The 17,031-nt window shown below is 32.9% G+C and overlaps 1 protein-coding gene across 2 annotated transcripts in view; it reads right to left on the bottom strand.

Annotated features, from left to right (window-relative positions):
* Window positions 1-5,973: 5,973 nt before the first annotated feature.
* Window positions 5,974-17,031, bottom strand: part of LOC125061641 (proton channel OtopLc-like) — a 39,642-nt gene continuing 28,584 nt past the window's right edge. For both annotated transcript variants that reach the window (XM_047667160.1, XM_047667161.1), the window contains 9 exons: window positions 16,116-16,265; window positions 15,352-15,499; window positions 11,768-11,964; window positions 11,186-11,327; window positions 9,878-10,009; window positions 8,701-8,800; window positions 7,868-8,023; window positions 7,269-7,518; window positions 5,974-6,488 (listed from right to left, as the gene is read on the bottom strand). In XM_047667160.1, coding sequence (XP_047523116.1) covers window positions 6,168-6,488; window positions 7,269-7,518; window positions 7,868-8,023; window positions 8,701-8,800; window positions 9,878-10,009; window positions 11,186-11,327; window positions 11,768-11,964; window positions 15,352-15,499; window positions 16,116-16,265 — 1,596 coding nt within the window. In that variant the 3' untranslated portion in view covers window positions 5,974-6,167. The remainder of the gene's footprint in view (window positions 6,489-7,268; window positions 7,519-7,867; window positions 8,024-8,700; window positions 8,801-9,877; window positions 10,010-11,185; window positions 11,328-11,767; window positions 11,965-15,351; window positions 15,500-16,115; window positions 16,266-17,031) is intronic.

Raw genomic sequence — 17,031 nt, 5'->3', positions numbered from 1 at the left:
CGCTTCGATGTTTTCCTTAACCGTTCGAGCGAATGTTAAATGCGCATATAGACAGAAAGTCCATTGGTGCACAGACGGCATCGAACCTACGACCTCAGAGTTGCACGCTGATTGCACGCTCGGTTTTTTATACATAACGTAGCTATAATTTTCAATGCCTATTAGTTGATTTGTTCATTAAATTACTATATAACATAAAGATATTATTCCTTCATACGATTTTTTGAGGTAAAAATAAAACAAAATCCTTCAAAAATAGGCGAATCTATCTATCATTTACGTGCTCAAATTTTGTCAATTGAACGGAGTGGTGGCACAGATCGGAAACAATTAGAGAGCGGTGGCAATGGTCATCCGACCGCGTATCCGCGTGATTGTGGACCTACGAGTATACGAAATAAATGCCGAGAGAAAGTACGACAAAACTATTTATAAAACGAATTAATATATTTAAATCTTGAGCTATATTATATTTTATTAGCTATATTAAAACATTAGCTACTAAATTCCTTGTAACAACTCAGAAGTCTATCTATATATCAGATACTAGTGGACCTGACAGACGTTGTCCTGCATGATATTTCAAGCGATTAGTAAAGCAAAGTATGAAAGTACCGACTGCAGCGCTATCTGGCGGGCTGATTTATGAATCTAAACCATTCCCAGAGCCCCTTGAACACACACAAAAAATTTCATCAAAATCGGTCCAGTCGTTTGAGAGAAGTTCAGTGACATACACACTCACAGAAGAATTATATATATAAAGATTAGGAAATTGTTCTCATTCGCAGTAGCAGGCTTCATTTTCGTTTAGTTTTTGCTGTAAAAATTTTTCGTTATTAGTTCCTGAGCGAACCTCTGATAAAGATTGTGATAATAATAATAATATTTGTTTATTCACAAAGAAAGTGTATATTCAGATTGATTAATTATAAAAAAGCCGCACAATCTGCCATATAAATATGGACATGCAAAATGTGAAAATTTTCATAAAATAATAAGAACAGCTAAGATATTATTTATAATTCTTGTCAAAACTTATGGTCTAAAAAGTACCCACGTAATTTAAAAATTTTAAAAATTTAGTCACCATCCCTTGAAAATATTACACGGCAGTGATCTATAACTTCTGGGAAAGTGATTAAATAGTTTGATAGCCATGGCGTAGTAATTTTTTGCAATCGTGGTGCAACCACAGCCGTAGATAAAAGCAAGTTTATTTAAATGTTTTTCATTCAATCATTTTGGATACGCTACTAGGTATGTAAACTTTGTACTGTCGAGTTCGTAAAACAAGAGAGAGGAAAGCTTACAAGAGGTCTCACACCTATGCAAAGTTTTTTTCCCCATAAAAGGATATCATAGCGCAGAACTGAAACACATAACAATTACAACCACAGTACACACACATTGCACACTCGAAGCGAACCGAATGGCAAAAGGGAATTTTAATTTTTAATTTTTATTGTTTTTGATATGTCTTATTTTATTTTTTCTTTGAGTATTGTTATTTTGTGTGTTTATGTGTGTGTGTTTTCGTATGTAATAAATGTTATGTCTATGTCTACGATGAGCAATAATTGTTGCGGTTTTTGAGGCTACACTTATAGACTTCCCAATGTTTAAACTTTGCTATTTAATACGAGTTTTCCAAGACAAATTTTCGGTATATTAGTATGGAAATAAACAAGAGAGAGGAAAGCTTGCAAGAGGTCTCACACCTATGCAAACTTTTTTCCCCATAAAAAGATATCATAGCGCAGAACTGAAACACATAACAATTACAACCACAGTACACACACATTGCACACTTGAAGCGAACCGAATGGCAAAAGGGATTTTTTATTTTTATTGTTTTTGATATGTCTTATTTAATTTATTCTTTGAGTATTGTTATTTTGTGTGTTTATGTGTGTGTGTTTTCGTATGTAATAAATGTTATGTCTATGTCTATGATGAGTAATAATTGTTGCGGTTTTTGAGGCTACACTTATAGACTTCCCAATGTTTAAACTTTGCTATTTAATACGAGTTTTCCAAGACAAATTTTCGGTATATTAGTATGGAAATAAACAAGAGAGAGGAAAGCTTGCAAGAGGTCTCACACCTATGCAAACTTTTTTTCCCCATAAAAGGATATCATAGCGCAGAACTGAAACACATAACAATTATAACCACAGTACACACACATTGCACACTCGAAGCGAACCGAATGGCAAAAGGGATTTTTTATTTTTATTGTTTTTGATATGTCTTATTTAATTTATTCTTTGAGTATTGTTATTTTGTGTGTTTATGTGTGTGTAATAAATGTTATTTCTACGTCTATGATGAGCAATAATTGTTGCGGTTTTTGAGGCTACACTTATAGACTTCCCAATGTTTAAACTTTGCTATTTAATACGAGTTTTCCAAGACAAATTTTCGGTATATTAGTATGGTTTGATGTTGCTTGTCGGTAACTAGCTTACATCTTAGATGCAGCGCTGAGTGCGTCTCGACCGGCCGAGTACTTAACCTAATATTCCATAATTGCATTAGGTACCAACATAATTAACTAGCTCTCAGCTGGTCCGATAGTTACCTATACATTGTGGCCTAAATGATAGACCAATATTTGCATATTTTTGAGTAATATCATTGATGATTTTGTTGCTATTTATTTGTGTTATATTTAGTGCTCTTCGTAGTTTTCTACGTTGTATAAAGTCAATATATTGTAAAACTATATATAATGATTGTTGTTTTATATTAAAGGTGGCTTATGTAAATTCTAACAAAGCCAGACGGGTGAGTGAGTGCGTTACAGACCGTTTGAAAACTGAAAGTACACATGTGAGAAGTGAAACTTCATTGTAAATTAATTATTTAATAATGAAGCTGCCCAAATACCATAATTTAATTTTGCCAGTCTTTCTATATTAATGATACAAAGGCAAATTAAAAACCAGCCTTGCGATTCTGTAACTCACTTTTCGAACTCTCACAGCGGTTTTCAGTTCGAAAAGTGAGTTACAGAATCGCAAGGCAGAACTAAAATTAGTTGTTGTTATGTATATAGAAATACCACCATATATGGTAACAATTACCAAATAATATAACAAATTAATTATTATCATAATTTCTAACTTATGTCCACATTTTCTAAAGTAGCCAACTGGGTCTAGCAAAAAAGGTCTTGGTTTTATGCACTTATAAAAATACAAAACCAACAAAAAAAAAATGGTAATTTAGTTACTTAATATAATAATAATGATATTTATATGTATTCCTTATTAGTTATTCCTTCGACAAAAATGCTGCACATCTCCGTGTCGATCCGTAAAAATTTTACCCTCATGAGCCTAAAGAAGTTTCACTTCATAAAAAAGATTAGGTTTTTAATGGGACAGGCAGTTTACTTAGACAAAAGTGCTTACCGGCCCCTATAAACAGTTGTAACGCGAGGAGCCCTACAGGTGTGTTGCCGGCCTTTGAAGCAATGGTACGCCCCTTGAAGGCCCCTTAGTTGTATCAGTTCGGAAATGTAAGTTTAACTTCAACTAGCAGCTGGTTTCACAGAGGTAGTGCGCGTCAGAAAATGCTTTAAAAAACGTTTTGATGTGATAACCGCCCATGGACACACTATGTCAGAACTCTAGCAAGCTTTGCTGAAACAGAAATTGTTGCCTGGATGACAAGACCGCAAATGTCCGTAGAAAGATGATGCAAAGTTGTTATGCCTGAGTCACGAAACCTATTTATTCAGAATGTTTAGTGAATAATAAACGCTGATTTTGCTGCCGCCTATGAGCGTAACTTGATGTACACAAGGTAGTCGGAATATGTTATATCTCGCTCCGGCCACAGTGTATATGTTTGCCATCGACAATTATTACTATATTTTAAAAAAAATATCTAATAATTAAATATTAAACTTGGTTTAACGAGTGTTATGACACATTCGTTTAATTTGAATATTTCAGACTACGTTTTATGTGAATGAATTCAAATTGGAATCACGAAATATATGGACAAATTACAGGAAACTGAAATTTTTTAAATGACTTAAAAAGCCAAAAGATGAGGTTTTAATTCGACGATATTTGCTCTTGTATTTTAAAACATAGTTGTTCCATCCGTGGAATATTCTTAATGTCAAATAATCATTCAGAAAACTTTCTATAAGAAGACCAAACACCTTTAGAAATAAGAAATATTGTTTTCATAACTTTTTAAGACGGTTCTATTTTTCAAGGAATTTATACAAACTTTTACTAAAAAGTATTGTAAATAGAAAAAAATTATTAAGTATTTAAGAATCATGATATGAAAAATAATACAATAAGGCCTGACATATTGTATTTGTTTATTGACAAATTGTTACAACCAATTCTGTGTAATATAAATGGTGTAATTTGTTTTTTGACGTGACAACGTCTTATAATTCGATGGAGCCGGCTGCACGCACGAAAAAACATGACTCATGCGGCGTTACCTCGCTCTGAGGCGTTACCTCGCTCTGAGGCGTTACCTTGCTCTGAGGCGTTCCATTTAAAATTGACATAATTGTATTTAAGCGTACAAATAAATGTAACTTGATTAATTCAATTGTGATTTCCATATATTCTCTATATCCATACATAATACCTATCAAACAAATAAAATTTAATTTTTTTTTTGAAAAATGCAACCATCCCATCAATATTTTTTTATGACGTTGTCACGTTCGACTATCGTCAGTAAACCGACTTTACAGACAACCGATTTTTTAACAAAAACAACGGGTATACACGTAAATAAAACAAGAAAAATAGAAAAATAAAATTTATATAAAATATAATTAGTTATGTACAGTATTACTTAAAAATAGCTTACATAACTATTATTTACCTTAATATTCCGATACGGAATGTAACTTTACATAATATTATTATGTACATTAAGATAAAAGTAGAAAATATTACATATATTTTATGTAGGTATTGTTAATAAATGCGATTTTGATTTATATATTTGAGCATTTGTTGCGCTACTAACAAGACTGCTAAACAAATCACAGTGATTTTCAAATTCAAAAATAATATTCTGTAAAATAAATATATGTATATGGAAGTACATATGCGTTTATTTCAACGGATTTATTACATTATTTACATCGCTCTTGAGTGGTTTTATTTAATTGAATTTAGGCTGTCTTATCAAGTTGACATAGATATAAATATTTAATATGCTTAGATTAAAATCAACGCCATCTATTGGCGTAATGTTGGTATTTACAATATTACGCTAAGTAATGTAATGAATCCTTTTATGTTCGTTAAGGTACATACGTATACATATGTTACTTTTTACATTACACTTGTGGAGAGATAACCCTTTGTTCAATTTTTTTTTGTCAAGTATTCGCCAAACACTGTATGACAGCTCTTTCATACACTTAGTATCGTTACTACATGAGTAACGAAGTAAATGTCTTTGTTTAATTCAAAGTAATACAAAATGGTGCTGCTAAGTTTTCCATACAAGATTTATATTTCAATTTATGAATCGATGTATTTTCTGAAGTGAAAACTTGTTTAGCGGCGTTGTACACTTTTTTTGTAATGGGTAAAAAATGTTAAACTCGCGTCAGGACACGTGACCTGATCGAAAATTCGTAAGACAGATGGAGAGTAGACAGCTGGCGCGGCGTATTTAATGTAATATAAATTGTCATGTTTGTGTACGATAGCGCAATTAATAAATATTGTTTTCTACCATATAAATGATAGTACTTTTATACTGATAATTAAAGCAATTCGTGCAAAATTATTCCCTAACCATTCTAAAATATCAAAAATGCACAACGTTAATATTCAAGTTTTCACTTCTCCCGGCACTCGCGGAGTGCAACCCGTCGTTTTTTTCTCTCTTCGTGTTTGTCTATACGTGCTTGTCACATTCAATCTTGTATTTTTTTTCTTAACTAACAATGTATCAGTTTGCCGAGCGTAAGCTTTTGTACATAAATAAATACAAATTTTATTAATACTTAAACGTTATATGACATAAAAAAAGAATTATTTTTTCAGTAAACGCAAGTAATAAAACGATCTATCCTTTTGCGGCAAATCCTTCGGAATTTAATAAAATTATTTTTTGAAATCATTATAAAAATATCTAGCGTCCAATTGAGACACGGAATATTAATGCTCTGACCCGGGCTTATACGCTGCATCCCAGATATCAGAGAAGCAAACGCTAGAATGGAACCTATAGAACATAATAAGGGGAAGAGAAATGTGCCCCAAAATACTCCACAACTCCTTCCCGAAAAACTTGTACCGCTCATCCAAAGAATCAGGTGATTTATATGAAAATGTATAAATCATCCACATGGCGACATTACCGATTAATAGGAACATGAGAATTTCCCTGCCTGGCTTCGATCTTCTCAGTTTTCGCGTGTTACTGCAGCGCCGCAATCCGTCGACCAATAAGGCGGTTTGAAGGATCACTTGGATTACCTGTGTTAGAAATGTCATATTTGATACACTCGTGACATTGACATTGTTGGTAAAATCACAGAATAGCTAAGAATAGTCTGTGAGGAAAGAGAACGGGGAGACAGTTGTGCGAATTATTATAATTCGTATTTGATACGCATCATTTCATTTATCATTAGATGATTTATATCTATAATGATGTAACAGTGATGTCATCTTAAATACCACGATGGTTCTCTTTCAGCAGAGACTTTAACTAACATTATAACATCAAGATTATATCTACAACTATTAAAAGCCAGTTCAGATAAGGTATTTCCAATACGAAGAAGTATTTGTCGGAAAGAAAGTTTGGGGAATGGACTCTACCCGTTTAGATAACATCGCGGACCTTATTGTCCAAGCGGGTTTGCTATTTCATTTGTCGCACTTAAATTCAATAAAATAGAGAGCAGATTCAAGAAAATAGAGGGAAAATTTAAGAAAATAGAGGTTAGATTCAAGAAAATAGAGGGTAGATTCAAGAAAATAGAGGTTAGATTCAAGAAAATTGAGAGCAGATTCAAGAAAATAGAGGGTAGATTCAAGGAAATAGAGAGCAGATTCAAGAAAATAGAGGGAAAATTTAAGAAAATAGAGGTTAGATTCAAGAAAATAGAGGGAAAATTTAAGAAAATAGAGGTTAGTTTCAAGTAAATAGAGGGAAAATTTAAGAAAATAGAGGTCAGATTTAGGAAAATAGAAGTTAGATACAAGAAAATAGAGAGCAGATTCAAGAAAACTATAAAAAAAAAGACTTACCATCATCATGAAATCCACACTCCGTATAATATTGAGAATATTAACAGTCGCTATCATAGACAGGCTCGTCTCTATGAAAAACGCTGGTAAACAGACGAATAGAAGAATATCGTCCAGCAGAGAGATGGGATGTTCGTTTATGTGAAGTTTCCTCATCTGGTTAAATGCTATGACCACCGCTAGCAGCATGATGGTGTGCATACCAAGTTTAACACAGTTGTTAATTGTGTATCCGACCACAGCGTAGTCGCTAAAAAAGTTAATATTGTCATTTTAATCCAATGGCACTATATGGATGATAATTTTAATAGATAATAATTTATTTTAAAGAATAAGAATAGATGATCAGGAGTGCCAGATATTTGGGTCTACGATTTTTTTAAATATTTATTTAGTATAGTTTTTTTTATCCGCTACTAGTAGGTTGTGAGGACCTGAGTACAACTCAATAGCTTAGTGGTTAACATTGGGTTTGATTCCCGATAAAATAACACTCGGTATATACATTGGGTGTATTTTGTTATTCAAAGATATCAATATTAATATATAAAATTTAGAATAAAAATGATATAACTTTACATAAAATCTAAATATCTTACGCTCCAAGGTTTCCCAAAACAAAGCCCAGAATCAAGTTGCCAACAACGATAACTGTAAGAATTAGGCCCAAAAACAGTCCCTTGTTCGACGCATGACAGTCCGCGTATATCACAATGTTGCTTGTGTAGTCATTATCTTCGTGCGCTGTTGGTATTCTGAAAAATAAAAGGTTTCTGAGTTTTTTTCAATCGATGGAGCTTACAATTTTTCCTCACACATTAATCTTATCAAAAAAAAATTAATCTGCTTTCTTCTAGAAGTTAGATCTGTGAAGGAAATCACCTAAATGATCAGTATGTCAATTCTTTATCATTAAATCTTCTTAAGAAGGCACACTTACAGATATTGGATATTAAAACAGAGACAAAAGTATAGCCATCAACAAACTATACGAAACATGCATTCTTCCAGAATTACTACAAAAAACGAGGTGTGTCAAATGAAATGAAGATAGTTTCCTTAATATAAAGAAAATAGAAAGGTAGGCTTATACTAGATGCTTTGCCTCGTTGCAGGCAAGACTTAGTCAAGAGTAGGGAGAGAAAGGGCAGAATCTGGAGGCTTTCGTCAGAATCGGAACTATTCCAATCAGTGGTATCCGCCAGTAATAATTGTGAAACTGTCAAACGCGATTTAAATTAAAAATTAACAAAACATAGATTAGATTTGGGTAGCAAATTACCTCCTTGTTCATACTACATATACGGTTTTACTAAAGTATTCTGTCTCTTTTAATAATATAGTGAACATAGTTTGACAGAACGAGACAATAGAGTTTAATTGTATAATTAAGGGTGTAATACGGAACTTCGTACAAATATAAGTTACATACTTGCAAACAGTTTGAGTATCATCGTAAGTGGAACTTCCTTCAGATGCGTCGATGTTTTCACAATTTCCAATATTGCTCCATATTATATAATAAACGGCAACTAAAATAAATATTTTTTTTTATTAAAAGGATTTTGTAGCTACATAGCAACATATGGAACATTTTGCTATGTTACCCTATAGAGACTGTTCCCTAATCCGAAATAAAAACTTATTTACCTTATGATTTATAATTTCTGTCTATAAAAAACTTTATATCGAAACCTTTTGAAAAATACTTGAATTAGTCCAGCCGTCTTCGAGTTTTGAGCGTAGTAACATACTTTAGTAGTAGTAACGCAGCACTCTCCTAAACACTAAGATAATGTAAATCGGCCTTTATTGAGCTTCGACTCGTCGCAATTTTAATTCGTACGTGTAAGTTTAATATTAAATTTGGGGGGCCTCATAGCCTAGCGGTCTTATTAAGTGGCAGCTAGGTGAGGGGTACCGGGTTCGATTCCCGGTTCCAGGGCAAGTTTTAATTTAATTTAAATTTGTTCTCGGCCTTTGGGAGGGTTGTGCGGTACCGGGCGAGTGCTTAAACCGTACATGAGGACACGGTCTATCACACGGTTTCTAAAGACAAGCACGAAATATAAAAAATCCTATACTTGACGCTGGCTAATGCACAAATCGTACCAGAGCCATTAAAAAAAAAAAAAAAAATTTAATTGGTAACTTTTCAGCGCAGCTTCATCACCGAAAAATACTTTTGATAATAATTTTTTTTTACCGGATTGAAGTTATGTATTTACAATTATTTTTCATAATTTTAAATTTAACCGACGTTTCGCGTGCTTTACAGAGTGCGTGGTCACGGTGACTGAAGACAAAAGGTGTTGAATTTCAAAAGTATCACAGCTGTAGAAAAAGTTGTATTATCTGTATTTGTTTCCCCGGAGTTGGTATTAGATAAAAGATGTAGGGTTTTGGCAAAAATGGCTCATGGTGTCCTCTATTTTCGTTTGTTTATCTTGAGATTTTAATTTGGATATTATTGGATTCCAGTACAACAGTTTGACAATTTTAGACCGTCTTCTCAATAGAGAAAACGGCCTGAAATTGTCAAACACCTGATTGTTTTATTATCAAATGTGTGAAAGTTATGTCAATAAAAGACTACGAGAAATACTTACCAATTAAAATATTGAATTCAACTCCAAATGGATATAAATACGGGGATACGTTGGAGATAATAGTGGTCATAAGTGGAGAGCCGGTGCAATTTTCATTGTACAGACCGCTTATGTCAAGGTGGATAATAACATCTGAAAACAATTTCGGTTTCGTTGTGATATTGTTTTATGAATTAGGGTTATAGATTAGGAATACGCGATTTCCGATGCCACAATCTAATGCTACAAAGAAAATATTAAAACTTAATAAGGAGCCCATACTTAGTAACTTCTAATAGTGATATTATTGTCAGCTATCCTGACATATAGACAGCGGCCTTATCGCCGACAAGCGATCTTTTAAACTAGTAAGAAAAAAAGAAATACTAAAGTGGGCTATAGACGGACCGCATGTTAGAGTCAAGGCCGACTGCAATATGCGATTTGCTCAGGAACTGCTCGAGCGGTCCGTGTATATGAATTTAGTATGGAAACTGTAGATCGCCGTGCGGCGACCGCATATTGCAGTCGGCCGCAGTTGCATATTGACTGCAACATGCGGTCCGTCTATGGCCCGCTTTAGGGTAACGTGCAAAAAGTGCAAAAATTAAAATTTTTTTACAGATAGTGTAGACGTAATTACAAAACCAAAATAAATACTAAAATCTAATATGAAGTGTCATTAATCAAAATCCTAGGTTCTAAGATACATAAAATAACACGAATAAAATGGAAAGGATATTGGCTAAGTGGTGTTAATATAGAAGATATTCATCATCATCATCAAACTCATCAAATCTGTCATTTTATTATATAACAAACTATATCATTTTTAATTTTAATTTAATTAATAATAATAATAATAAACTTGACAATAAGCTATGTATTATACTGAGAGACTGGTGCTCGAAAAAGGTTATATTGACACAGATATTGGAACACGTCTGCTCCACAGCATTATGCTGAGCCAGGGCCAGTTACAACCACAACCAAAACGCACCACAATGTGTCAAGTTACTGCTAAGCAGAGATGGTGCGATTCGCATAAGATGGTGGCGCACTTCATAAAATATTTTGGAATAGCTACCACCAACTACCCCCAATTTTTAATAGCGATATTGGGCCTGTCATAATTATTAAAAAGCGTAACGTTTACGAGGTCAGCCAGTTTATTTATAATAAAGACTAAAAAAGGCTAAAAAAGGAAATTACAGAGAGGCACTGATTGACGCGTTGTTGCTTAAAACGTCAAGTTTTTACAAATATTTTTTGGATTATATTTAAGATATAAAAAATCTAGGTATAAAAAATATAATTAAAAAACTCTACCTTCAGTGTTGTCTATTGTGTTATTTCCATACTTTTGACTAGCATAAATCGTCAAAGCTAAAACGGTTTCACGTACAATGTTAAATATCCAGAAACATAAACTACTTCCAATCATGTGCATGAACCCGAAATATGCCAGTTTCTGGAAAAAGATTCAGTTATAATATACATTTTATAACATAAATACATATCTATATGATACGTAACACATACTAACAGATTTTATTATTAGAATACTATTGGTATATTTGAGAAAACCGCTATATTTGATATGTACCAGGCACAGAAGGCCGATCACTATTTGCATATAACACAAGATCAAAGAATTAATTGCAATTATTATATACGAACATAGTAAATTAAGAAACAATTAGCTAACAAAATATTTTCTGTATGTAGTCGAAACGCATTCTGTTTGTCTTTGCTATCTAGCCTAAAGCGCGGGAAACGCTATTCAAATTTGACATGTTAAGTCAAACTGTCACTTTGTGCATTGTCAGTTTAAGGTCCATAGAATATCCAAATTATTCGATTCTAGCTTCGGACGATACTTTTACGTTTTATCTATATTGTATTGCTTACCTGTCCTCTCAATATAAGAACATTGCAGTACTTAAAGATGAAATACAGTTGTATAAAACAGTACAATGGCTGCACGACGTCAAACACAACTTGGAGTACGTTGACGCATTCATCGTTCGATATTGTTTCGTCCAGTAGATATCCTACTTGTACTGCAATGAGCAGTACGGAATGCACTAGATGACCTAATGCAAAACCTGGAAGAGAGCATTTTGTTACTAAGGCCTGGCTCATGATTATTTAATATTTACTATTTAGGTATTACAGTAGCAATTGTAGGCCAAACTTTTGGGGGAGGATGTCCTTAAATTTGCTTAATAATGTAGTTTTTTGTCTACTACGTGATTGCGTGTTGTAATGCTTCGAGGTGTCACAATAGACCGCAAGCCCATGAACAAAAAATACCTGTGAAATGACCCAACCTGAATTACGCTTAGAAGGCTGTTACTATATCTGAAAATAGCTCTGAGCACTATGCCGTCATTTCTGAGCGGTACATGTGAGTACGTGAGTGAATGGACTTTCTCAGGTACAATGGGGGAATTTCGACTAATTATTAATGTACGGCTTTGTTATAAGTGTATAGATGATTAAAAATAAATGTCGAAAAACCTAGTGCCGTACAAAAGTGATGGTGCCGGAAGTCGGTGCAAATTTTTAATTCGACGACAGTTGCAGAAGCAATATAGGTCATTTATTACTGTACGGCATTTGTGTGATTCCTTTTGGACACATATACAGATACTTTACCCGTAAACGCCGTACATATTTCCAGCGGAGCGGTCGAAAGCCAAGGGTCGGAACCCTACCCCTACACCCATATACCCTAAGGTCATTGTAAAATGTACGGCAACATGTTCAAAATATTATTTAACACGGACAATAATGTTTTATAATTATGCCGTCCAAATATTATAGTTAATATTTGTGTAATTAAATATTTATCGAAATTTCAGGATTTACCAAGTTCTTACTGCTGTAAGATCAGAGAATAATGTACGGCAACTTGTTTTTTTACATAATGTTACTAAATATTACCGTTGTACATTATAGCCGTTCATTATAAATGGTTACAAATAAAAATATTATGATAAAAAATATATGAAATTTCCGAAATTTAGATGACTTTTCAAATGCTCCTAGAGTAATATGGGGAGTAATATTTTCAAAGATTATTGTTATTTTATATGTAACAAACATAAATAAACAAAAAAAACCAGATGCCGTACATTTTACTCCAGATTATTCTTTACAGCTGATAAAAACTTCGACGACGTTTGAGGTGTCCCTTAAGGTCATTAATAACTGTACATATCTGAGTATACTACCATAAGGCTGTAAAGTATATTTACAGCCTTATCGTACCAGCAGAGAGAGGTAAAGGAAAAATATTTTTAACAAAAATAAAAATATAATACAGGGCGTCCCAAAGTTATGAGACATGAAGGGAAAGTACCTTAAATATCGCAGATAGGGTATTTTACCAAAAGAAGACTTTATGTTATTTTTAAAAGTTAGTAATTCTGCATTCAAAGATTTTTTAAAAACTACTTGCCTCATCTGGAAATCGAACCGGCTTAAACTTAAAAAAAAAACACCCCTACTTTTATGATGCCAATCGAAAGAATGGCCAAAACCTAATAACTTTTCTAAAGTAACAGACTCGTAGGGGATTTTTTTAGGCCGAATACGATAGATAATGTTTTTAATTTAATTAAAAAGATATATTCACGCTGTTACTTTCTTTTAAAATACTATGTTACTTAAGAAGAGTTATTAGTTTTTGGCCATTCTTTCGATTGGCATCATAAAAGTAGGGGTGTTTTTTTTTAAATTTAAGCCGGTTCGATTTCCAGATGAGGCAAGTAGTTTTTAAAAAATCTTTGAATGCAGAATTACTAACTTTTAAAAATAACATAAAGTCTTCTTTTGGTAAAATACCCTATCTACGATATTTAAGGTACTTTCCCTTCATTTCCCATAACTTTGGGACGCCCTGTATTGGTAGGCGCTGGTAGCGGACTATCGAAAGTGTACGGCATTTATCTTTTATTGAAGATTGTCTAAAGTATTAATAACCTGTGTTATTGCCGTACAGATAAAAGTCACCGGAAAATGACTCTTTTCTGAGGAAAGTATTTTACCCCATACACCTATATGTTCCACAAAAAATGTACGGCATGCTGGAAAATGTTATCTATTTGTGAAGTACTCTCAAGATCATTTAATTTTATGTTGTTTCATATCATCATCACCTATATGCTAATCAGACATATGTTGCGACCCTTGGCTTTCGACCGCTCCGCTGGGAATATGTACGGCGTTTACGGGTAAAGTATTTGTATATGTGTCCAAAAGGAATCACACAAATGCCGTACAGTAATAAATGACCTATATTGCTTCTGCAACTGTCGTCGAATTAAAAATTTGCACCGACTTCCGGCACCATCACTTTTGTACGGCACTAGGTTTTTCGACATTTATTTTTAATCATCTATACACTTATAACAAAGCCGTACATTAATAATTAGTCGAAATTCCCCCATTGTACCTGAGAAAGTCCATTCACTCACGTACTCACATGTACCGCTCAGAAATGACGGCATAGTGCTCAGAGCTATTTTCAGATATAGTAACAGCCTTCTAAGCGTAATTCAGGTTGGGTCATTTCACAGGTATTTTTTGTTCATGGGCTTGTGGTCTACAAGGACCATGGTGTAATGGCGTGGAATTGCCTCTCCCTACAATAATTTTGATAAACAAAAAACTTTGCGTTTAAAAAGAGTAACGGAGATTTTTCCAGTTTGTGACCGGTCTACGCCCTTATTTTGGCAGTAGTAGAAACCTTTTTTGACGTATGTTAAAAAAAACTTTTAAATATACTAAAAAAAAATTACTAAATTGTTTGTTATTAGCACAGAATTTGTAATGAAAAAACCAAAAATAAAACTAAGAAGGGACTAATTCTTAGTTTTAATCTTTCTTCTTTAAGTAGATATTTTAGCTTTCTAAGAACCCAATGAATATTTATGACGCCATTTTTCTAATTTAAAATTTTCTATTGGATTAACATGAAGCACGTTAGTACAGTCGAATTCTTGGCTTTGATTATTTGCCTTATTTCGGCGATTTGTTCTCTTGTGCCTTTAACAAAGCCTGCTTTGGAATCTGCCATTGTAGGTACGTTTATAGCCGTTCATTGACTACGTGTAGCATGATCTTGCTGGCATGAGATGTAAGTTCTACTTACTTGTACTTGTATGCAGTTGTAAGGGCTCTGTAATTCTCACGTAAGTTCGTAGCACCTTTTATTATTTTTCTAATATTAATTATTATTATTTAACCAAGTTAAACATACAATTGCTAATATGGTTTTTATTTTATTATTATTTATAATACGTTGTTCCTATGTTGTTTGGTATTTTTGCATTATTCGTAATCTTTTTGCCGGATAATCGAAGCCAAGACTCTAAGGTTAAAGGTCAAGACATGCGTCAATAACAAAACCAAATAAATTGTTTTATATGTCTAATTTAAATAATCTAAACCAACACTTTTTCACAAATAAAATATAGTCCACTAACCTGCAGCTCCCAGTTTCAAATAGAAGCTTCCAGAATGTCTTCCATGGCTGAAGCAATAATCGTGTGTCAATGGTATGAGTACTGGAGAAGGTATGGCGCTATTCCGACTTAACTCCGGAGTCCTATCACCATCGTTGGCAAAATCTTCCTGGTAAAAAGAGGAACACAGTTTATTTAGCTGGAAATTGTAGATGTGATAGTTTTTGTTAGACATATTTATCTTTTTTATATGTCGATGTCATTTGTTTTATTATCACAGACATAATATTACAGGTTGTAAATTGTCAATTTGTCAAAGTCAATTAATTAGGTTCGTCGAATCGATCGTTGCAGTTATTTGTATGTACATATTTGTATTTTATAATAAAACTCGGCTAATATCGTTTCGAATCTTTATAATATTTGAACCTTTTTATTATATAATATGTATTCCATCTTTGGCTATATGTTTAGTATAATTGTTTTAGTTGTAAGTACATTATGTTAGCTGCAGGACTACGAAATAAATAAATAAAATGATTGACTTTGTTTAGCAGTAACAATTTAGTTTTTTTTTTAATTGTCATTTGTTTAATGTTTAATGTCAGTTTTCTTTTATTTTTTGTCTTTTTGTATATTAATAGTTTATGTTTTCTGTTTCATATATATTGCTTATCTACGTAATTTGTTTTGGCTTTGTATATTGTCTAAGAGTTTGCTTGTATATAATTTATGTTAGCTGTGAAATAAATAAACAAAAGATAAACAATCTAGTTTTAACCAACCTCCTGTTTCCTGAAAAACTCTGCAAACTTGTCCAAATGCATTCCTTTAATCTTCTGATTTTTCATCGCAACCGTTTTGTATCTTGCAATATCCAATAATAAATATGATTGGAATATAAATCCAATAGCTAACAGACAGATGGAGTAAATCTGAAACACAACATATAACTGTATTTTTGAAGTTATACTTCTTTAGGCGCGTTATGAAAAATTGATGAGAGTGAAATTTTCGATGCGCGCGCACCGTGATACAAAATTAACAGAATGAAGTTGCCCGCGGAAGATGCTACGGCATTGGACATAATTTAAAAACAACATTCGAATAATAATAGAATTTATGTTACACTTAATGTAAGAGAATAATAATAAATATTTATTTATTTAATTTTTCAAATGTAAACTGAACTTTAGTGACTAAAATGACTCCTTTTCCAGTCTTTGATTATTTAATTGTAATTAATTATTTGCATGCAATCAAAAACTATTTTTAATAATGCCAAAGAAGTATAACTTCTTACTCGCGTACATAAGTACACGCACCCTATTTTTTTTAACTATATAAGGAAGTAAAAATATATACTGTGGTATAGGCTATACCAGGGCTATTCAGGCACCAAAGTTCAAGGTGCTTTTGGTGTCTTCTGTACTTTTCGTTTATTTATAATACATATGCACGATTTCATTAAAACATTTAAAGTTTCGATGTGTTCTTATACACGCAATATAATGGCTATTCGAATTTAATATAATATACTAGCAGACCGGCCAAGCGTTGCTGTGGCTAAGGTTTTTGTTATATTACATAGTAGTAAACTATTCAAAGGAAACGGTAGGAGAACACCAGTCATGGGGACCACCATGTTTTTTTGGTGGTAATGCCATTAAATTGTAGCTTATGTGAAACGTTGATACTTTC

Source organism: Pieris napi, chromosome 23, assembly GCF_905475465.1.
Source record: "Pieris napi chromosome 23, ilPieNapi1.2, whole genome shotgun sequence".
In the NCBI taxonomy this organism is placed as follows: domain Eukaryota; kingdom Metazoa; phylum Arthropoda; class Insecta; order Lepidoptera; family Pieridae; genus Pieris; species Pieris napi.
This window is presented reverse-complemented; position numbering and strand designations above follow the sequence as displayed.